Source organism: Eschrichtius robustus, chromosome 20, assembly GCF_028021215.1.
Source record: "Eschrichtius robustus isolate mEscRob2 chromosome 20, mEscRob2.pri, whole genome shotgun sequence".
NCBI classification, from domain to species: Eukaryota; Metazoa; Chordata; class Mammalia; order Artiodactyla; family Eschrichtiidae; genus Eschrichtius; species Eschrichtius robustus.
This window is the reverse complement of record NC_090843.1, coordinates 7813093-7834394: the sequence shown is the minus strand read 5'-3', so window position 1 is coordinate 7834394 and position 21302 is coordinate 7813093. Positions and strand designations below refer to the sequence as shown.

General features: G+C 62.6%; 2 protein-coding genes across 2 annotated transcripts; one reads left to right on the top strand and one right to left on the bottom strand.

The window, feature by feature from the left end:
• Positions 1 to 921: 921 nt before the first annotated feature.
• EVPL (envoplakin) lies at positions 922 to 17298 on the top strand. Its single transcript, XM_068531105.1, has 22 exons — positions 922 to 1028; positions 3309 to 3408; positions 3762 to 3916; positions 4027 to 4153; positions 4911 to 5036; positions 5244 to 5282; positions 5410 to 5571; positions 5646 to 5753; positions 5970 to 6065; positions 7042 to 7164; positions 7616 to 7762; positions 8055 to 8209; positions 8372 to 8469; positions 8768 to 8940; positions 10265 to 10443; positions 10531 to 10669; positions 10801 to 10994; positions 11546 to 11696; positions 12429 to 12512; positions 12640 to 12750; positions 12862 to 12954; positions 13623 to 17298. Exons 1-22 carry the CDS (start codon positions 931 to 933, stop codon positions 17070 to 17072), a joined length of 6108 nt encoding a protein of 2035 aa, XP_068387206.1. The 5' UTR covers positions 922 to 930; the 3' UTR covers positions 17073 to 17298.
• Positions 17299 to 17636: 338 nt separating this feature from the next.
• Positions 17637 to 21264, bottom strand: CDK3 (cyclin dependent kinase 3). The gene is made up of 7 exons (XM_068531193.1): positions 21073 to 21264; positions 20643 to 20720; positions 20443 to 20563; positions 20159 to 20329; positions 19975 to 20076; positions 19503 to 19706; positions 17637 to 18349 (listed from the first exon to the last, which is right to left on the bottom strand). The coding sequence occupies exons 1-7, from the start codon at positions 21237 to 21239 to the stop codon at positions 18224 to 18226; spliced, it is 969 nt and encodes a 322-aa protein (XP_068387294.1). The 5' UTR covers positions 21240 to 21264; the 3' UTR covers positions 17637 to 18223.
• Positions 21265 to 21302: the final 38 nt, after the last annotated feature.

Here is a 21302-nt window from a genome sequence, read left to right as displayed (position 1 = left end):
GGTTCCCAGGAGGCTCCTCCAGACCCTGGGCTCAGCAGCACCCGAAGGCTAGTGCTGGGGGCCCTTGGGGGAGGGACCCCTCTGGCGCTGTTCTGAAACTTCTGAGGATCCCAGCACTGCGCATCTGACTGCATCTGGCCCCGGAGCCACGGACAGATGGGATAACCAGCCCACCAGGAAAAGCGGGCTGCAGGACTGTGGGGTGGTGCTCTGGGGAGCCGGCTGGGTGGTGTCCACTTTTAAAATGTACCTCGTGCCAGTTGCCAGGGGTGAATGCCCCCTGGCTGCCCCATCGTGTCGGTGGAGGACATGGAACAGAGACCTGGACACCCGGGTGGTGAGCAGAGAGCCCGGGGCCGCCCACCCACCCTGAGCTGGCAGGGAGCAGCCCCCGGCAGGCTGAGAGCCGTGGGTGGGGGCGTGCCTGACAGCACTGTGTTGGCTGGAGGTGTTTATTAACCTTGCGCCCAAGCTCTAAGGTCGGGCCTCGGTCCCTGAGCCTGTGCGTGCATACACACGCACGCACGTCTGTCAGCCCTGTCCCTCCTGGGCCCGGCTATTTCCACATCTGGGTGTGATCTCTGCCGACTCCCTCTGGCTCTGGGTGTGTGAGTGTAACAAGTCCAAACCTTCTCTGAGAGTCGGGCAGGCTCGGGCGCCCCGCCCTCTGGGCTGTGCCCTTTCCTCCCAAACTGGTTGTGCAGGAGCTGGCATGAGTGGGGTGTGGGCAAGCGTGGGTGCGCACAGCCCCGGCTGCTCGCCCGCCTCACCTGCAGGGAGGGGCCGCACAAAATCCGCCCGCCCAGTGCCCGGCCTCCCCACCTCGCCAGAGCCCAGCTGAGCAGCCAGCGAGGACTCGCACCTGCTGCCTGCCACCCGCCTGCCATCGCCGGCCAAGCCCAGCCCGAGCCCGCACCTGCCTTCACGACCATGTTCAAGGGGCTGAGCAAAGGCTCCCAGGGGAAGGGGTCCCCCAAGGCCTCCCTGGCCAAAGACTCCCCCAAGGGGTCCCCCAACAAGCACAGCCGGTGAGCGGGGCCGGGGGAGGGGGTGGGGGCCGGGGTGGCGCGGGACCAGGCCAGAGCCGGGGCCGGCCCAGTGCTGGCATTCGGTGTCCTGAGGCCAAGAGCCCGGGGGTGGACTCTCTCCCCGGCCCAGGCCGAGCTCCAGCCCTGGCAGGAGACCAGGGATGGCCTGGGGCTCCCCACATTCTCCGGGGGGCCTGAGGGCCACGGGTTAAGGCTGCTCTGCAGACGTGCTGGATGGGGGCCTGAGCAGCTGCCTTCCTCTGCTGGGAGGCTGGGGGACTGTCTCCCTGTCCATAGCTCTGCCCTCAAGGCTCTGCTTGGATTGTGATGACCCTTGGGACCTGGGCACAGCACAGGGTGGGCAGAAGGACTGAGGCTGGAGAAGCGGAGAGGTGGCAGGTGGGGTGCCCGGAGGCAGGGCTGTGCTGCCCCCACGTCCAGGCTGCAGCTTTCCCCACCCGGCTCACGCCTCGGGTCTTGAGAGTTATTACAGAGTTGAGATGATTCCTTCACCCTACGGGTGTGTGGAGGGGGTGCTGGAGGGAAGGGGGAGGGGCCCGTGGGCCCAGGACATCCTCAGAGCCTCTCTCAGTTCCCCCAGCTCCCGGCAGGGCCCAGCCCAGCTCTCCAGAGCCACACAGTCTGCAGACTTGGCCAGCCTTCTCCCACTCACTGGCCATCAGTCCCCTCTGCAGGGTGGAGGTGGCGGCTCGCGGGGTCCTGGGTGTGGAGGTGGGAGCGGAGATGAAAGGCCCATCACCCCAGTAGGGCTCAGGGTGACGACTCAGAGGCTGGGCTTCTCGGCAGATGGGAAAGATGGCAGTTAAGACTCACTGGAGTGAGCTGTCCTCCCTGGGGCTCCTGGGCCCTGCCCAGCGTGGAGTGTGCTCCTCCCAGCAGCGCTCCCAGGCTCAGGACCCAGAGCTCCCGTCCCCAGCGAGGCCGCTGGGCAGCTCGGTCCCTAGGGCCCTGTCCTGGCTGCAGCCGCCCCAAGAGGGCTCATCATTCCCCTTATGTGCAATCTGCTTGCTCAACACATATTTATTGAGCACCTACTGTGTGCCAAGACTGGTCTAGGCCCCGGGGATGCCATCGTAAACAGAATCGACAGGTCCCTCCCTGCCTTCGAAGCGCCTACATTCTAGAGGAATAAAAACTAACACTGGGTGCTGACTCTGCACAGGACACTTCAGATGAATCAGTTCTCTTAACACAATAACACGGTGAGGTAGATATTACTAGAGCCTTACTTTACAGGTGAGGAACCTCGGGCACAGAGAGGTTAAGTAACTTGCCCAAGACCACACAGCTGCAGTGGTGGAGAAGGACAAAAACCAGGCTGGCTGTCAGAGTTCTTTCAGACTGTGTCTGTGTCACCGCCCCTCTGCTTTGTCCTCTGGTTCAAGGCCCAGCTAATGAAGGTTTACCTTCCTCAGGATTGTGACCTCACAGGGTGTGTGCTCCTGAGGCTTAGACCACTCTGCCTTTTATTAGGTCTGCTCGAGCCTCTGGGCTCCAGAGTGAGCTCAGTTCCACAGGAGGCGCCCTACAGAGGCTGGGAAAGGACCCTGGCAACCCAGTTCAGGCTCATACTCTGCTCCTGGCTGTGTGGCCTGCGGCAAGTCAGGTCCCAGTTTGGGCTCTGAACCCCTAAATCTGGAAAGGGTTGGGGTGCCCTGGCAATCTCGTGGACTCCCCCTGCCCCGGAGCTGTGTGTCTCCTCTGGAAGCTTGTTAGCCTGGGCACAGGAAGAGAGCCCAGGGGCAGCGGTGGGGAGACAGGGTTGGCGTGAATGGAAGTTGGGCTGGGGGACACGCTGCTGCTCCCCTGTCCCCAGCCAGCCCAACTGCCCCTCCCCAAGATCCAGCCGTTCCGTCTCAGGTATTAGAGGCTGAGCCAGTGATTCACTCACTCCCCTGCGGGCTGCCTGCCCTCCAGCCAGAAGAAGCGGCAGGGAGCTAGGCGGGGTTGGGGACACACTTCCAGGACAGGGAGGTCGGCTGGCTCCGCGGTGCGGCGTACACCCGGGACCCCCATTTTCTGAGCCCTCCTGTGGAGGCAGTGCTTCCCCGCCCAGAACTGGGTATCTCACAGAGATTCCCACAGAGAGGCCAGAGCTCCCCAGGTCTGGGACTCCTCTCTCCAGGGCAGTGAGCCCGGCTGTAGGGCAGGATGGGGCAGGCGGAGGAAGGGACACCACCCAGGTGGGCAGACCTCTGCCCAAGGGAAACAGAGGGAACTTTTCCAACCACGCTACCCTCTGTCCCCACCACCCATCAGAGATGCCACCAAGGAGCTGGCCCTGCTCATCTCTCGCATACAGGCCAAAGCCGACCAGGTGGAGAGGGACATCCTGGAGACCCAGAAGAAGCTGCAGCAGGTGAGGCCTGGGGGCAGATGACAGGGCATGGGGATGTGGGAGGCCCATTGCCATGCCTGGCGGTCCCTCCTGTGCCCACTTGTCGTGGTGAAGATGGACAGACAGTCCCGTCCTTCCCTGGCCACTCTCCAAACACAGTGGGAGAGAGGGCTTATCCCTCCTTCTCTGTTGGGCTCCTAACCTGCGGGGTCAAAGGGGCTTGAGGGGCCCAGGCCTCCCCTGTGTCCTGAGTCCGCCCCGCAGGTGCCCATGCCCTGCCCTCTGCCAGTGTGGGCACAAAGGTTGGCCAGAGTCCCTCAGGGCGGGGCTCAGGCAGCAGCGGTGGGCAGTGAGGATGCCATCTGCTGCCGCAGGACCGGCAGCACAGCGAACAGGGCCAGGCCCTGCAGCACCGGGAGGATGCGGGCCGTAGCCTGAAGGAGGCCGAGGAGCTGCTGAAGGACCTCTTCCTGGACGTGGACAAGGCCCGGCGGCTCAAGCACCTGCAGGCCGAGGAGATCGAGAAGGAGTGAGTGGGGTGCGGGTGGCGGCGGGGGGCTGGGGCTCAAGGATGGAGGCGCTGGGCATACGGGGGGAGCCCCGGGCCCAGCTCCGACCTGCTGGCCACTTCCTTGGCAGCATCAAGCAGCTGCACGAGCGGGTGACCCAGGAGTGTTCCGAGTACCGCGCCCTGTATGAGAGGATGGTGCTGCCGCCTGACGTGGGGCCCAGGGTCGACTGGGCACGGGTGCTGGAGCAGAAGCAGGTCAGGAGCCATCCCCAGAGTCGGAGACCCCTCAGGGATCTGGAAGTCACACCCAGCAGCAATCAGAGGGCAACCCAGAGCTGCGTTTCGTCAGGGGCTGATGCGTGCTTGGACCTGGGGGCAGCTGGCCATCTGGGAAGGGAGTGGGCAGAGGCGACGGTGCAGTCAGGGAAGGCTTCCTGCAGGTGGGAGGGCTCGGTTGGGTTGGGGTGAAGTGGTGAGGAGAGGACATTCCAGAGAAAAGGAAGAGGCCTGGAGGAAGCCTGGGGTGCGATGGGAAGTGGGGTTTTCTGGGCAGGTAGGCAGAACCAGGTCACGGGCACCCTGAGCATCACGTGAGGAATTGTGCTTTGATGTCACGACAGAAGGGGTGCCCTGATAACAATGAGGGGACGGGGGGGGGCCCGTGGACAGGGCAGGGTGTGCAAGGCTCCTGGAGCCAGGCTGGAGGTGTCCCGGCAGGAGGCAGGGCAGAGCGTGGAGACTTTTCAGAGGCTGAGCCCTGAGTGCTGGGGACCAGTGAGGTTCAGGGTCCTCAGTCATGCGATGCTGAGGCCTCGGCCGGGGCCACTGGAGAATAGCACGTTCCCCGGGGTGAGCCGCAGCCCTTCACCCAGGCGCCCACCCGTCCACCCTCTGCCCCAGTGACCAGCTCCGCCTCTGCCGATGGGGATGCCAGGGGCCAGGGGGAGGGGAGGTGCAGGAGGGCTCCCACCCCAGGCCCTGCAGCAGAGCTGAGCGGCCAGCCCTTCTGCAGAAGCAGGTCTGTGAGGGCCAGTACGGGCCAGGCATGGCGGAGCTGGAGCAGCAGGTCGCCGAGCACAACATCCTGAAGAAGGAGATCGAGGCCTATGGGCAGCAGCTGCGGAGCCTCATAGGGCCGGTGGGTGAGCTGTCGGACGCACATCCCTGCTTGGCCCCGGCCCCACCCCCGGTTCCCTTTCTCCCATCAGATCCTGAGTGAGGCCTGGCTGGCCCTCTAGGGCTAGGGATGGAGGAGGGGGGCACGGGAGGCCTAGGACGTGGGGACATTCTCCCCTGCACCCCATCTCTCACTGCGCTCGTGTTCTCTCTCCCTTGGTCGAGGCAGGACGCGGCCACCATCCAGAGCCAATACCAGGATCTCCTGGTGAGCAGGGGGAAGGGACAGGCTGGCGGGCTGGCGGGCTGGCGGGCTGGGCGGGCTGGGAGTGGGGCACAGCGTGATGGTGCCTCTTGCTACCCCTTCCCTCTCCCTGCCCCTCGCCCGAGCACAGAAGGCAGCCTCGTGGCGAGGGCAGAGCCTAGGCAGCCTGTACACGCACCTGCAGGGCTGCACGCGCCAGCTGAGCGCCCTGGCCCAGCAGCAGCAGCGCATCCTGCAGCAGGACTGGAGCGACCTCATGGCAGACCCCGTGGGCGTGCGGAGGGAGTACGAGGTCAGTGCGGGCAAGTGGGGGCGAGGTGGGGGAACGTCCTCGTCCTCACCGCCCGCTCCCCGCCTCTCTCCCAGCACTTCAGGCAGCACGAGCTGCTGAGCCAGGAGCAGTGCGTGAACCAGCTGGAGTATGAGGGGGAGCACATGGTGGAGCTCGGGCACCCGGCCGTGGGGCCCATCCGGGTGCGAAGGCCCACACACTCCCTGCTGCCTCGGGGACCCTAACTCCCTCGCTCGGGAAGCTTCCCAGGGAGGCTGGGAAGACGGAGACGGAGACACCACTCGGGTCGGGGACGGTGGGCAGGACCAGCAGAGTGGGTGGGTGGGTGGGTGGGTGGGTGGGCGGGTGGATGGACCAGGTCGGGGCATGGTCCGAGGACTCCGTGCTGCTGCCCCCAGGCCCACCAGGAGGCCCTGAAGTTGGAGTGGCAGAACTTCCTGAACCTGTGCATCTGCCAGGAGAGCCAGCTGCAGCACGTGGAGGATTACAACCGGGTGAGCCTGCGGGCAGGGCCGGGCAGGGGCACGGGGGTGTGTCTGGAGGACGCCGCAGGACACGCTCGCATCTCGGGGGTCAAGGCACTGAATAAAAAAGACAGAGCTGTGTTGTTGTGACTAGTTCCCGGGGGGAAAATAATGTCACACATACATCCTCAACAGGGTGATATCACTCCTGGGGGATGAAAGTTGGTTCTCATGGGCGAAAAAAAAAAAAATCTTATTCTTTTTATGCATAAATCACAGATATACATACGTAAAGGATATACAACATATCTATAATACTAAAATTTCATGGCGACAATGGGGAAAGTAACGAAAAAAATGTCTAAAAAACCCCTTAGAAGGGACAATAATGAAACAAGGGTTGACAAACATTGATACAATAGACTTACAAATAGAAAAAGAAAAAAAAGAAAAAAAGAAAAAATAAAAAAATGTATATATACAACAGGGACTTCTTTTTTTTAATAATTTCCAACTAAAATGGTTTATATACTTTGAGAAAGACAAAAGTCGAGGATTTTTTCCTTCCCTTTTCTTTTTTTTTAAAGGCATTTTCCTATATATCCACAATACCATTCTCACACCCACTGATGAGAATTCCGTAATATCACCCAACTGTAGGATGTTTCTTTAAAGCACACTCCCGGCTTCTACTCTGAGGCACCCTGGGCACCCGGGGTCCCAGCCAGGACTCCAGGTGCTAGAGTGAGGCGGGAGGGGCACTGCCCTTCATCTGTGCAGGAAGGACGAAAATCAAAGTGTTTCACAACACTAAAAGAAATTAAGTTCAGTGACCTCAAAATGCCTGATCTGCAGAGCAATTTAGTTAAAAAGACTGCACTGCCTGGGTAGAAAGACCGATGGCAAGTGGCAGTTTGGGTTTAACCGGTTTGCATTTAGCTGCTTTGCGGGGTGCCCTAGGGCAGCGGGTGCCCCAGCTCTGCCCTTGACCACCCACCGACCTCAGTTCCAGGAAGAGGCCGACTCTGTCAGCCAGACCCTGGCAAAGCTCAACTCCAGCCTGGACACCCAGTACAGCCCTGCCCCGGGGGGCCCACCTGGCGCCCCAACAGAGCTGCTGCAGCTGGAGGTGAGATGGCCCCACCCAGCCCCTGCACCCACTCCTGGGAACGGGGCCTGCCTGTGTGTCTGGGCCTCAGGCCTCCCGGGTACTTAGTCCTGCCCGGAGTCCCAGCCTTCGGAGCAGGAGAAGGAGGTCGGCTGCAGCAGGAGGAGCCTGGTCTGTTACCAGCAAGCCCTTCCCACCTCCGGACCTCAGTTTCCTCGTGGGTGATGTGACAGGGGCTGCCCAGAAGAGCTCTGAGGCCCCTCCAGCTCCCGCTCTGCAGGCCTGGGTGGTGCTGGGCAGCCTCCTACCCCACCCCAAGCAGCAGGCCCTGGGATCCTGGGTGCCCTGGGAGGGGCTCCTTTTACTTTGCTGACTAAGAGACCCTGTCTTCATGAGGGCCAGACCCCTCCCTGGCCCTCCTGGGGGGCACGGATGAGGCTGGCCTGAGCCCCCATTGTCTGGATCCCTGCAGGCAGAGGAGAAGCAGCTGGCTGTGGCCGAAAAGACCGTTGGGGACCTGCAGCTGCGGAGCCGGGAGGTGGCCCCTCTGCCGCAGCGCAGGAACCCACCCCAGCAGGCCCTGCACGTGAACAGCATCTGTGACTGGGAGGCGGGAGAAGTACAGTCTCTGCCTGCCCAGCTCCTCCGGCCCCGCCCACCCCACCCCTGCCCCCTCCAGTCCCTCCCCTCCCCCTCCTACCCACTCCTGCCACTGCCCCCGCCCCCTGCCCCGCCCCTGCCCGAGCACTACCCCTCTCCAAGCCCTGTCCCGCCTCTGGCCCGTCCCTGCCCCTGCCCCAGCCCCTGTCCCTCTACCTGTCCCCGTCCCCAGCCTCTACCCATCTTGGCCTTGATCCCTTCTCCTGCCCGGCCCCTGAGCCTGCATGAGCCCCTCCCCACCTGCCCCCTAGGTGCAGCTGCTGCAGGGTGAGCAATATACGCTGATAGACAACACTGACTCGCACACCTGGGTGGTCCAGGGCCCGGCAGGCGAGACCAAACGTGCCCCAGCCGCCTGCTTCTGCATCCCAGCTCCGGACCCTGAAGCTGTGGCCAGGGCCTCCAGGTGGGTTTGCCTGGGGATCCTCAGGGACAGGAGGCAGGCTGTGGGCCCAGAACGGGCCGTGTGGTTTGAGGCCATTGCCTGGCCTTCGCCTGGACCAGTGACTGCTGGGGCCGAGGGGAGAGAGTGGAGGGACGTCCTTCTCTGATCTCCTCCTTGTTCCAGGCTGGCCTCGGAGCTGCAGGCCCTGAAGCAGAAACTGACCACAGTCCAGAGCCGCCTGAAGGCCAGTGCTGCGGAGCCCTTACGGCCTAGCCAGAAGGGTACCGAGGGCTGGCCAGGGAACAGGGGGAGGCACTACTGGGACAGAGGGAGTAGACTCGGCTCCGGTCACTGTGAGGGCTGCCACGGGCAGGGGGTGACCCTGAATTAAGGATTTCTGCTCTGGGGATTTCATCTCCTGGGTTGGCAAGCCCCTGGGGATGTCCCTCCCTCAGTTAGGCCCTGCCCGCGGCCCTCCCGCCCTACCCGCCACAGGACCCTCTGCAGGCACTCAGGGAGGGGCCCACCAGGCAGACGTGAGGTAGGCCCTGGACCCTCACAGGCACTCTCTTACCCCAGCTCCAACCAGCTCAGCCCCAGCTGACCCACAGGCCCAGAAGCTCCTGACACAGATGACCCGGCTGGAGGAGGACCTGGGGCAGATAGAGAAGCAGGTGCTGACCTGGATCCGGGCCCCGCTGAGCCGCACCACACCACTGGAGGACCTGGAGGGCCGCATCCAAAGCCACAAGGTGGGTGAACCAGGGCAGCTGGGATAAGAAGTGGTCCGGCCCTGGGGGATGCACAAAGTAAAGACGAGGCAAGTGTGGGAGCAGCCATGGGGCCCCGAGGTGGAAGAAGGGAGTGGACAGTCCAGGACTCACACAAGCTGGTTCCCATCCTGGCTCCTCCACTGACTGGCTCTGTGGCTTTGGGCAATTCACTCAGCCTCTCTGGGCCTTGGTTTCCTCATCCCTGAAAAAAGGCACAATAATACCCAGCTCATCTGGTGTCCTGAGGATGAAGTATAGCGAGGCCCAGGAAGGTTCTAGAGGGGCAGGGCTCAGAGTAAAGGCCCTGTACCCCACGCTGGAGGGGTGTTCTGGCGAGAGTCCTGAGAGCAGCAGGAAGCCTGGAGCACCTTAGGGGTGGTTTCTCCCGGGTGGCAGGCAGGGAGCCTCCCTGGAGAGGTTGCAGGAGTATAAACATGATCCCAAAAGGACTCAGAAGTGCCAACAGTGAAAGCCGCCCCTCCCCCACACCCGGGGGGGGGCAGCAGTTTGGGTTGTATCCTTCCAAACCGGTTTCTACTCAGATATATTGTTTGGATATCGTTTTTAAAAATTTGAAGCACGTTGTTCATGTTATTGTGCAACTTGTTATTTTCACTCTGCCGTGTTCCGTAGCGTTTCAGCTGGTTCAGAGCGCTGGCCGGGGGCGGGAGGGCTCCAGAGGTGGGAAAGGTGCTGCAGATGGGGTCCTGGGGCGGCAGGGGGAGGAAGCAGGAGTGGCAGAAGGAGACACTGTGCGGCCTCAACGATACCTCTGCCCACGCCGGGCCTTGGTTGCCACTGCCCTGGGACCTGGCAGTCTCCAAGTAGGTCCTTGGGTTTTGAAGTCACAGCGTCAGGGGTGTCGGGGGTCCAGTTAACCTGGGAAGGAGGCAGTGCACGGCATGGAGTCGGCACCAGTGGCTTATGGACTAGATGAGTGAATAACTGATAAAAGAATCAACGCAATAACCCCAAGTGGATGGAGCTAGGGCTTTGCTGCCTGACCTGGAGCGAGGGGGCAGGGAACTGAAGGTTTTGCGAACAGGATAGTGACATGAAGACCAAGGTGGGCAAGAGCTCCTGACTCACAGGGTCTCATCTCATCCTCCCATCAAGCATTCTGTAGATGAGGAGACAGAGTCAGAGAGGTTGACTTGCCCACGGTCATCTACATGGGAACTGAGCCCCAGCACGTCCGCACCACACTCTCAGGCCTCGTGGGCAGAGTTAGGTTGACACGGCAGGAGGGCTGGGTGGAAGCCACCTGCCCAGAGCAGAGATCCTGAGCCCCGCCCCACCCCAGGGCATGGCCCAGCGGCTGCAGAGCCTGGGAGCAGAGAAGGCGGCAGCCCAGCAGGAGTGTGAGGCGTTTCTGTCGGGGCAGCCTGCGGGCCCCGCCGCCCTGCACCTACCCGTGGCCCTCAGCAACGTCAAGAACAAGTACAGTGACGTGCAGGTTCTCTGCAGACTCTACGGGGAGAAGTGAGTGCTCTGGGGATGGGGGTCGCTGGGCGAGGCCGCACGGGTGTGGCCAAAGGGGTGTCTGACCCTTGGCCTCCTCTGTGGCAGAGCCAAGGCTGCCCTGGGTCTGGAGCGGCAGATCCGGGATGCGGACAGGGTCGTCCGAGGCTTCGAGTCCACCCTGGTGCAGGAGGCCCCCATCCCTGTAGGCCCAGGTGCGCTGCAGGAGAGGGTCAGCGGGCTGCAGGTGAGGGGCTGGGTGGCCTCCTGGCAGAAGGGGGCCACAGCCTGCCCAAGCATTTGAGGACAGGTGGAGGGTGGACGTGGTGTCCGACCGAACCATGAGGGTGCATCACGCTGTGTCCCCTCCTTCCCCAGCGCCAGCGGAGGGAGCTGCTGGAGCAGCAGGCCTGCGTGCTGGGGCTGCACCGCCAGCTGAAGGCCGCCGAGCACACGTGCAGCGTGCTGCACAGCAATTTCCACGAGTTCTGCCAAGACCTGCCGCGCCAGCAGCGCCAGGTGCGGGCCCTCACGGACCGCTACCACTCCGTGGGTGACCAGCTGGACCTGCGGTGAGTGCTGGGCCGTCGCGGCTCATGGCACAGCCCCACAGTGCACGGTGGCCACGGCTGGTGAGCTGTGTGACCTTGGACTGGCGACTTCACCTCTCTGAGGTTCAGTTTCCTGACCTCTAAAATGGGATAGAGGACTTCCCCGGCGGTCCAGTGGTTAAGACTCCGCGCTCCCAATGCAGGGGGCCCGGGTTTGATCCCTGGTCAGGGAACTAGATCCCGGGTGCCGAAACTAAAGATCCCGCACACGGCAACGAAGATCCCATGTGACACAACTAAGACCCGGCGCATCCATATAAATTAAAAAAGGAAAAAAAAAAAGGGAGAGTAACAGCACCGACCTCCCAGGTGGTACCTGGCAGAGAGTGTCCGGTCCATCTCTGAATGCCCAGCTCCAGCACAGGGCCAGAGTTAGGGGATCGGCATGGTGGGTCACTCAGCCCTCCTGACCTGTCCCAGGGAGGGAGGCGCCCACCAGCCTCCTCCGTGCACCCCTCATCTGTCCCCTGAGGGCAGCTCTCACCTCTGCTCTGGGCCTCATCCTCCTGCAGGGAGAAGATGGTGCAGGACGCTGACCTCACCTACCAGCAGTTCAAGAGCTGCAGGGACAACCTGAACTCCTGGCTCGAGCACCTGCCCCGCAACGAGGTGCGGCCCAGGGACGGGCCCAACCAGATTGCCTACAAGCTGCAGGTGCAGAAGGTGAGGAGCTGGGGCTGCAGGCGACCTGGGGGCCGGTACCCAGAGCTGGGCCCTCAAACCTCATCCCTTTCCCTGGCCACCCGCGCAACAGGGAGAGCTGCCTGTGTGCATGTGGCCCTCTAGTGGCCAGTGTTTTAATGACCTCAAAGCTCAGACCCCAGAGGCCTTGTGTCACACCCCCCACCCCAAATGCTCCAATTTGCCCACAGAAACAGCCAGCCCTTCTCTGTCTGGTCCGAGGTGGACAGCGGGCCTTATGCTCCTGAGCGTTCCAACTCCTACTGCATCCTCTTCCTCATACTTGCCAAGCCCCTATTACATGCTGGTAATGAACCAGGGGCGGGGGTACAGCCCGGCCCTCAGGCAGCCCACAGTCTGAGGCGGAGGCCAGTGCATCCCAGGCCATGATGCTGATAAGTGCTTTGGTGGAGAAGTCAGAGCGCTGGGGGAGCCCATTGCGGGATGTGCATGGGGGCCGGGGCAAGCAGTCTGGAAGGAACTGACACCCAGGCTGAGGCCTGAGGAATAAATAGCGTGGCCAGGTGTGCGTGTGGAGGGGTGAAATGTCCTGAGCAGAGGCCACGGTGGATCACAGTGGGGGAAAGGCAGTTTCGCGCAGAGCCCTTCCCGCCTCTGGGCGGTGCTGGCCGGCCGCCTGAGGCCCTGGAGGCGCCCGGCTGGAGAAGAGTCCAGGTGAGTGGTGTTTCCTGACTTTCCCTTCTGCCCCGGCAGAGGCTGCTGCAGGAGATCCAGGGCCGAGAGCAGGACAGGGCCAAGGCATCCCGCCTCTCCCAGCACCTGCAGGCGGCCCTCCAGGTAAGCAGTTACTTCAGCTTGTCCCTTTTATCTCCCACCCACCCACCCTCCCTCCGACAGCCCCCTCCTCCCCCTCCCCCCTCCCCCCGCTGAGGGCCAGCCTGTTGTCCCTTCCCCCGCTGCTCAGGACTATGAGCTGCAGGCAGACACCTACCGCTGCTCCCTGGAGCCCACCCAGGCGGGGGCGGCCCCCAAGACACCCCGAGTGGCTCCCCTGCAGGAGACCATCCAGGCCCAGGTGAGCTGGGGCTCTGTATTCCTCATTCCTCAACACCGCCGCCGCTGGGCTCCTCAGCCTCTGAGGCAGGAGCTGACACCGCCCTCCCCCACCTCCCTGTGGCCTCTCCAGGAGAAGGACCTGATGAAGGCCTACGCTGAAGTTGCAGCCGCGCACCAGCAGCAACTGCACCAGCTGGAGTTTGCCGGAAAGATTCTGGAGAAGGTATGGGGGTGAGGCCCATCCGCTCCCGTACTAGGCAGCCTGGCCCAGTGGCTGACCTGGCAGGCGTCCCTTCCTCCCCCCCCCAGCAGCTCTTACAGGCTGGTGACCATCTCAGAGTTAGTACCAAGAGATGTCATTCAATGCGGTCACAGCTTCGCCACTGGGCAGTGCTCCGGCGGGGACGGGAGAGAATCCCCACAAAGTCTTCAGCCTAGGGTCCAGCCCCAGTGGGCAAGAGGCCACCTAGGTCTCCATCCCCGAGAGACCAGGAGCCGGGTGCTCTCCATGACTCTTGGTGACTGGCCAAAGGACTGGCCAGCTTCTTCCCACCCAGAGGCGTACTCCAGGGTCCCCCAGAGGAGTGCGGGCCCATTTCTGGGAGCCTGGGTGGAAGTGGAAGGAGGAAAGTTTAGGAAGGGAGGACCTTCCTATTTGCACGTTCTAGTGCAGACGCGGCCTGAACGCTGCCTTGAATCCTAACATCCTGGGCGTCGATGGAGCCTCTCAAAATCCTACCTCCAAGCATCCCAGGTCTTCAGGTCCACCTCCCAGGACCTACTAGGAAGTCTCAGGAAGCAGGAAAGGGTCCTGATCTCAGGAGGGTGTGGTGGGCTTATCCCTTTCCTCCCCTCACCCCAGGACTCTCCCCTCTTCTTCTCACCCTGCAGAAGGAGCTCAGTGAGGACATCCAGGTGACCCATGACGCACGGCAGGGGTCCGAGAGCCCAGCCCGAGCCCGGAGGGAGTCAGAGGCCCTGAAGTCCCAGCTGGAGGAGGAGAGGAAGCGGGTGGCCCAGGTGCAGCGCGAGCTAGAGGAGCAGAGGAGCCAGCTGCTGCAACTGAAGACCCAGCAGCCCTTGGAGAAACTGGAGGAGAAGGAAGTGGTGGAGTTCTCCCGGGACCCCCAGCTGGAGAGCACCCTGTCCAGGGCAAAGTCCCAGGTGGAGGACGAGGGCAAGAAGCGGGCTGGCCTGCAGGCAGATCTGGAGGCGGCGGCCCAGAAGGTCATGCAGCTAGAGGACCAGAGGAAGGCCACGCAGCCTCACCTGCTGACCAAGGAGGTCACCCAGATCGAGAGGGACCCTGGCCTGGACGGCCAGGCGGCCCAGCTCAGCAGCGAGATCCAGCTCCTGCGGGGGGAGAACACCGCCGTCTTGGCCCAACTGGAGGCGCTGAAGACGGAGCTGCTGGCCCTTGAGCAGAAAGAGGCGAACGTGAAGGAGAAGGTCGTGGTGAAAGAAGTGGTCAAGGTGGAGAAGGACCTGGAAATGGTCAAGGCAGCCCAGGCCCTGAGGCTGCAGATGCAGGAGGACGCGGCGCAGAGGAAGGGGGTGGAGGCAGCCGTGGCCGGGCTGCAGGCTCGCATCGCGGAGCTGGAGCAGGCGATCCGCGCCGTGCAGCCGAAGGTGATCGTGAAGGAGGTGAAGAGGGTGGAGCAGGACCCAGGCCTCCTCCGAGAGGCGTCCAGGCTGAGGAGCCTCCTGGAGGCGGAGAGGCAGGAGAACGAGGCGCTGGCCGGGGAGCTGAAGGAGCTGCGCGGCAAGCACAGCGCGGAGGAGAAGCAGAAGCCCAGGGTGGACCTGCAGGAGCGTGTCCACGAGATCTTCCAGGTGGATCCGGAGACGGAGCGGGAGATGGCGCGGCTCAGGGCCGAGCTGCAGGAGACCGCCCGCAAGAGGAGCGGCGTGGAGGAGGCGGCGGCGCGGCTGCTGCCCGAGCTGGCAGCCCTGCGGGCGCAGAAGCCCGTGGTGGAGTACAAGCAGGTGACGCAGGAGGTGGTGAGGCACGAGAGGAACCCGGAGGTGCTGCGGGAGATGGACCACCTGAAGGCCCAGCTCAACGAGCTGGTCAACGGCAGCGGGCGGGCCCAGGAGCAGCTCATCCGGCTGCAGGGGGAGCGCGACGAGTGGAGACGGGAGCGCTCCAAGGTGGAGACCAAGACGGTGAACAAGGAGGTGGTGCGCCATGAGAAGGACCCGGTCCTGGAGCAGGAGGCCGAGCGGCTGCGCCGGGAGGTGCGGGAAGCGGCCCAGAAGCGACGGGCGGCCGAGGACGTGGTCTACGAGCTGCAGAACAAGTACCTGCTGCTGGAGAGGAGGCGGCCCGAGGAGAAGGTGGTGGTGCAGGAGGTGGTGGTCACCCGGAGGGACCCGAAGCTCCGCGAGGAGCACGGCCGGCTGAGCCGGAGCCTGGATGAGGAGGCGGGCCGGCGGCGGAAGCTGGAGCGGGAGGTGCAGCAGCTGCGGGCCGCCGTGCAGGAGGACGAGGGCCTGCTCAGCTTCCCGCAGGAACACGGCAAGAAGCTGGCTGTGGAGCGGGAGCTGCGGCAGCTGACGCTGAGGGTCCAGGAGCTGGAGAAGCGGCCTCCTGCAGTGCAGGAGGTCATCGTGGAGGAGGTGGTCCAGCTGGAGAAGGACCCGGATCTAGAGAAGTCGGTGGAAGGCCAGCGGCGGGACCTGGACCAGGAGAAGACCCAGGTGACCGAGCTGCGTCGGGAGTGCGAGAACCTGCAGGTGCAGATCGACGTGCTCCAGAAAACCAAACTGCAGGAGAAGACCATCTACAAGGAAGTGATCAAGGTGGAGAAGGACCCGGTCCTGGAGGGAGAGCGTTCCCAGGTGTGGGAGATGCTCAACAGGGAGCGCGCAACCCGGCAGAGCCGGGAGGAGGCGGCGAGGCGCCTGCGGGAGCAGATAGACCGGGCGGAGGCGCAGAGGAGGACCTGGTCGCGGGAGGAAGCCGAGCTCCAGAAGGCCCGGGACCAGAGGAGCCAGGAGTGCAGGCAGCTGCAGGAGGAGCTGCAGGAGCTGGAGAGGCAGAAGCAGCAGAAGGTGCTGAGCCTGCAGGAGGAGTCGAAGCTGCTCAGCCGGAAGACAGAGCGCGAGCGGCAGGGGGCAGCCCAGCGGGGCCAGGAGCTCTCGCAGCTCGAGACGGCCATCCTCCGCGAGAAGGACCAGATCTACGAGAAGGAGAGGACCCTCTGGGACCTCCACACCAAGGTGAGCCGGGAGGAGCTCAACCAGGAGACCCAGACGCGAGAGACCAACCTCTCCACCAAGATCTCCATCTTGGAGCCCGAGACGGGGAAGGGCCTGTCCCCGTACAAGGCCTACAAGAGGGGCATCATCGACCGAGGCCAGTACCTCCAGCTGCAGGAGCTCGAGTGTGACTGGGAGGAGGTCACCACCTCGGGTCCCCATGGGGAGGAATCTGTGCTCCTGGACCGCGAGAGCGGGAAGCAGTACTCCATCGAGGCCGCCCTGCGCTGCCGGCGCGTCTCCAAGGAGGAGTACCACCTCTACAGGGACGGCCACCTCCCCATCAGCAAGTTCGCCCTGCTCGTGGCCGGGGAGACCAAGCCCTGTTCCTCCCTCTCCATCGGCACCATCATCTCCAGGTCCCCGCTGGCCTCCCCGGCCGCCCAGAGCACCAGATTCTTCTCTCCCGGCTCCTCTCTCGGCTTCTCTCTCAGGCTCAGCGAGGACAGCTTCCCCATTGCCGGCGTCTACGACACAACCACGGACAACAAGGTCACCATCAAGACGGCCGTGGCCAAGAACATGCTGGACCCCATTACCGGGCAGAAGCTGCTGGAGGCACAGGCAGCCACAGGGGGCATCGTGGACCTCCTCAGCCGGGAGCGCTACTCCGTACACAAGGCTGTGGAGAGGGGGCTGATCGAAAACAGCTCAGTGAAGAAGCTGCTCAATGCCCAGAAGTGCTTCACCGGCATCGAGGACCCCGTCACCAAGAAGAGGCTGTCGGTGGGCGAGGCCATTCAGAAGGGCTGGATGTCCCAGGAGAGCGTGCTCCCACACCTGCGGGTGCAGCACCTGACCGGAGGGCTCATCGACCCCAAGAGGACGGGCCGCATCCCCACGGTGCAGGCCGTGCTCTCCGGCATGATCAGTGAAGAGCTGGCCCAGCTCCTGCAGGACGAGGCCAGCTACGAGAAGGATTTGACAGACCCCATCTCCAAGGAACGGCTGAGCTACAAGGAGGCCATGGGGCGCTGCCGGAAGGACCCTCTGAGCGGCCTGCTGCTCCTCCCAGCCTCGCTGGAGGGGTACCACTGCTACCGCTCGGCCTCCCGCACGGTCCTGCGCTCCCTGCGCTGATGGGGGCCAAAGCAGTCACGGGAGCGCGTGTGAGCGGGGAGGTAGGATGCATGCACCCCTGGCCCCAGAGCAGCCCAACCCGAGAGGGTGGGTCTTCCCTCTGTCTGACTGACTCCCGGTGTTGGGCTCTCTCCCCTGACCTGGATGGAGATGAGCAGCTCTGTTTTCCTCCCTCTTCCCTCAACCCAGTGCTTCCAATAAACGAATTCTCCTGGTGCCTTGTTCACATTTGGGAACATAAGAGTCGATTAGTCTGGGGCATGAGCATGAGGGACAGCACTACTTGGGTCCTGGGGAGTGGACACGCCCAACTGGCCCTGCTGGGGATGGGGTGCTTTCGGGGGCCTGTGGCTCCTCTGACCCTAGGAAGGACCCGACGGGGGCTGGCCTCGGAGGATGATGCCCCCCCATACCCCCACCCCCCACCCCCCACCCCCCCACTCCCCACCGGCTCAGGGCCTCTCGGTTCAGGCCAGGAACTGTCTTCAGCCCGCTGTCAACCTCCCCCTTGTCGGCAAGTCCCTGGTGTCCCCCCCCCCCCCGAGCAGAGAAACACTGGAAAACTCAGGAATGCATCAGTTTTATTTTCTGTTCTTAAAGCCAGAAGCAAACAAACGTTAAGCATATCCTAGATGACGAGACAACTACTTAGAACACCCGGCCTGCCCCAGGGTCAGGAAAACGTCCTCTCTCCCTCACCCCGCTTCCTGTTTAACTTGGGACTCTTAACTGGAACTCAACTCTTCCCCAAAACATTTTAAATCCAGAAGACCAGCCGGGAGAAACCCTTTCCCCCGGGGTCTGGCTCTGCAACTGAGGGCCAGGCAGCTGAAGGGCGCTAGGAGGGCCTTGCTGGCGGCCCGGGCAGGCTTCCTACTCTCCTCGGCACCTGCCATTCTGGTGCCAGGGGACCCAGCCTCTAACGGACCCCCTCGGGCATGGGGCTTCTGTGCCCCCATCTTGAAACGGCACCAGCACACCCAACAAACAACACAGGAACTCGCTAACCTGCTGGCAGGACAAACCCAAACTCAGCCCTCTGACGGCTGATGCCAAATTGCTCTCTCCCCAGATGTGTCCTCTTTCTTGGGAAGTGAGTGGGGAGGCAGGGGGGCAGCAGCTGGAGAGACGCTTTGAGGCCTCACACCTTCTCAGCGGCAGAAACCCTCCAGCACACACTGGCGCGGGGCTGGGGAGGTCTCGGTGGACGAGAAGTACGGGTGCGCAAGGGCGGCCTTGGCTGAGATGCGCCGGCTGGGGTCATACTGCAGGAGTTGCTGCGGAGGAAGGAGGAGGAGGAGAGAGAGTGGGCCCGGGTGTGGCCAGGGCCCCAAGCCCCAAAGCAGAGCTGCCTTCAAACCCAGAACGACACAAAGCCTGTACCTCCCAGCTTGCGAACCAGTTCTGGATACTCCCGGAATCTGGGGACAAAGACTTTGTTCTAGTCCAGCCCTGCTAAGTCACCCCCTGTCTCCTTCACGTTACTGAGGCTGAGTCAGTCTCCCCACTTCCTTAGGGAGCTTTCCAGGCTCCAGCCTAGTTCTAGTTGAGACAGACTTTTCTCTAGGTATCGGGATGAGGGAACCAAACCTGTCCAGGGAGCATGCTTGAGGGTGGGGCAGAAACACGAAAATCCCTCAACCTGGCCAGGCTGTGGAAGGACCCCCCTGCCTTAGAGTAGCCAGGATGGAGGGCTAGGAGGCTCCGTGGGAAGTCCACTCCATCCTCCTGGCATTGGGTTGGGAGACGCACACAGCCCTCTGGAAAGCTGGACACAGAGCCTGAAGATGAACTTCCTGCCCTGCCTTCCTCTGACCCAACACCAGACTAAAGAGAGAAACGTGCTCTGAGTCTTTGTGGGCAAGAATGGATAGCTCTGCCTGAGGCCCTCTGGGCAGCCTGGCCTGGGCCAGCCCAAGGGGTCAAGAGGGTACAACCGGAGGGGTGAGTGAGGACCGGGGCAGGGGCCGAGGCAGCGGGGAGCAGCCTGCTCTGAACAGCCTCGTGTGAAGAGTAACCGCTGTGGAAGGCACTGCGGGGGTACCGAGGCAGTGGGCGGTGTGGTCCCTGCCTGGGAACGCTTACAGCTTAGATGGGGTAATAATGTCCACGAGAAAAAAATTACCAAAACACAAGGCAACTAAGAAAAAGGGCACATATCACAGCATAAAAACAAAGCTAACTAGAAGAGAGAAGTTTTAAAAGGGATGATGAACATTGGACCTATCATGGGAGAGGCTTCCAGGTGGAGCAATCAATACACATGGGGACAAGCCACCTCTGTATAGGGGTCAGAAAAGAGACGAGCTGGGACTCAGGAGGAACCAGGGTTGCACAAGAGGCTGGATGACAAAGGGGACACTTCTAGCAAGAGCAGCAGCTGGCGCAAGGAGGTCTTTCTCAGCCTCCCTGCCGCCCACCTGTACCTACCATGAGCAGGTCCTTGCCCTCTGGCTCCAGGTGGGGAACGATCTCCTCCAGCCCCTTCCTGGTCCACTTGGGGAAACTGCCCTTATAGTCAGGCAGCTGGGTGACTCCTGGCCACATGGCTTCACTGGGTGTCCCCAGGGTCCGAAAGATACGAAAGAGTTGGTCAATCTCAGAGTCGCCAGGAAACAGGGCTTTGCGGGTCACCTGGAACGGGGAAGGGGAGAAGGTGTGGGGTCTACTCCCTTGTCATGCAGAATCCAATACCAGAAAAGAGGCCAGACCAGGGAGGCACCTCCAAGATATCTTTCCCAGGGCTGTGCTAAAAATCCTGGCCTTTTCTGGAAAAAGACCTTAGCCAGTCCCAAACACCCCTTAATCCACTTCTAATAGGATAATCAGAGCCCCTTCTACCCCCCACCCCAGAGGACCCTGCCTGTGGCCTCCCTGTGGCCATGTGTGGCCCTCTCTCTACCATCTCTGCGAAGATGCAACCAATGCTCCAGACATCCACGGCTGTCGAGTAGAATCTGCTTCCCAAGAGGATCTCGGGGGCACGATACCAGAGTGTCACCACCTGTGGGGACAAGAAAACAGCATCATTCAGGGTGGCTGGGTGCACGGGGGACATCCCTTCTCTCCCCTCTGTCCTGCGGTACCTCATGGGTGTAGGTGCGCAGGGGCACCCCGAAGGCCCGAGCCAGTCCAAAGTCAGCCAGCTTGATGGCCCCCAACTCACTGATGAGCAGATTCTGGGGCTTCAGGTCTCGGTGGATGACCCGATGCGAGTGGCAGAAGTTCACCCCCTGCAGCAGCTGGAAGAGGTAGCTCTGGAACAGCGAGCGTGAGAAAGAGCTGGCTGAGCGGAGGCGGGGCTGGCTGAGCGGAGGCGGGGCTGGCTGAGCGGGCGTTCGCTGGTTGCCCCCTGTCCTTCCCCCGGTACCTTGACTAAATGCAGGGGGAGCTCAGAGGCTGGGGTGGAGTCCATGTACTTCTTCAGGTCCTGGCTGAGGAACTCAAACACCAGGTAAAGCTTCTTCTCGCTGTGCACCACGTCCAGCAGCCTGGCCGGGCGACACCAGTCAGCATGCGGCTCCCAGCCGGGCTGGGAGAGGCCCACTTCCCCGCTCCTTCCCGCCTCACCTGACGATGTTGGGATGTTTAAGCTCTTTGAGCAGGGAGATCTCCCTGATGGCGGTACTTGGGACCCCCTCGGTCTCCCTGGAGAAGAGAGGGGTACAGCAGTGGAGGCAGGAGCTGAGCAGGCCCTTCTGCCAGGGGGCGGGGGGCAGGCGGGGGGTGTCACCTGTGTTCCTTATTCCCTAAGGATGCCCACCCCCCTCTCCCCAGCGATGGGGCTCTGTGCTCCTCGGCACACACCCGTCACCCCCAGCGGCCGGGGGCAAAGCCTGGTCGGGGTGAGGACGCGTGAGGGCTGCACCTCTGTGGCCCCCGTGTAACTGGGGAGCACTCGGAAAACGAGTGGAACACAAAACCCTGTGATGAGGGACGGATGGGTGGGCTGTGGGTCACCCCTGGACCAGGGGGTCTCAGAGGCCGTCCCAGCACTCACAAATCCAGCCTAATCTTCTTGAGGGCCACGAGCTGCCCGGTCTCCTTGTTCTTGGCCTTGTACACCACCCCATAGGTGCCCTCTCCGATCTTCTCCACCTTCTGAAACACATCCATGCCCGCAGAGCCGCCCTGGAAACAGAAAGCGCCTGGGGCGTTCGCCCCCATGCCCAGCACCCCCGCTGCCCCTCCAGCCTCCACGGCACAGCCTGCCCGGCCCCTGCCCAGGCC

Coding starts and splice junctions, on each gene's coding strand:
- EVPL (XM_068531105.1), top strand. CDS start 931: ATGTTCAAGGGGCTGAGCAAAGGCTCCCAGGGGAAGGGGTCCCCCAAG. Junction 8,941..10,264: donor GCCGCATCCAAAGCCACAAG/GTGGGTGAACCA, acceptor GCCCCACCCCAG/GGCATGGCCCAGCGGCTGCA. Junction 12,751..12,861: donor AGGAGACCATCCAGGCCCAG/GTGAGCTGGGGC, acceptor TGGCCTCTCCAG/GAGAAGGACCTGATGAAGGC.
- CDK3 (XM_068531193.1), bottom strand. CDS start 21,239: ATGGGGGCGAACGCCCCAGGCGCTTTCTGTTTCCAGGGCGGCTCTGCG. Junction 20,564..20,642: donor AAACATCCCAACATCGTCAG/GTGAGGCGGGAA, acceptor TCGCCCGGCCAG/GCTGCTGGACGTGGTGCACA. Junction 20,077..20,158: donor TGCGCACCTACACCCATGAG/GTACCGCAGGAC, acceptor TTGTCCCCACAG/GTGGTGACACTCTGGTATCG.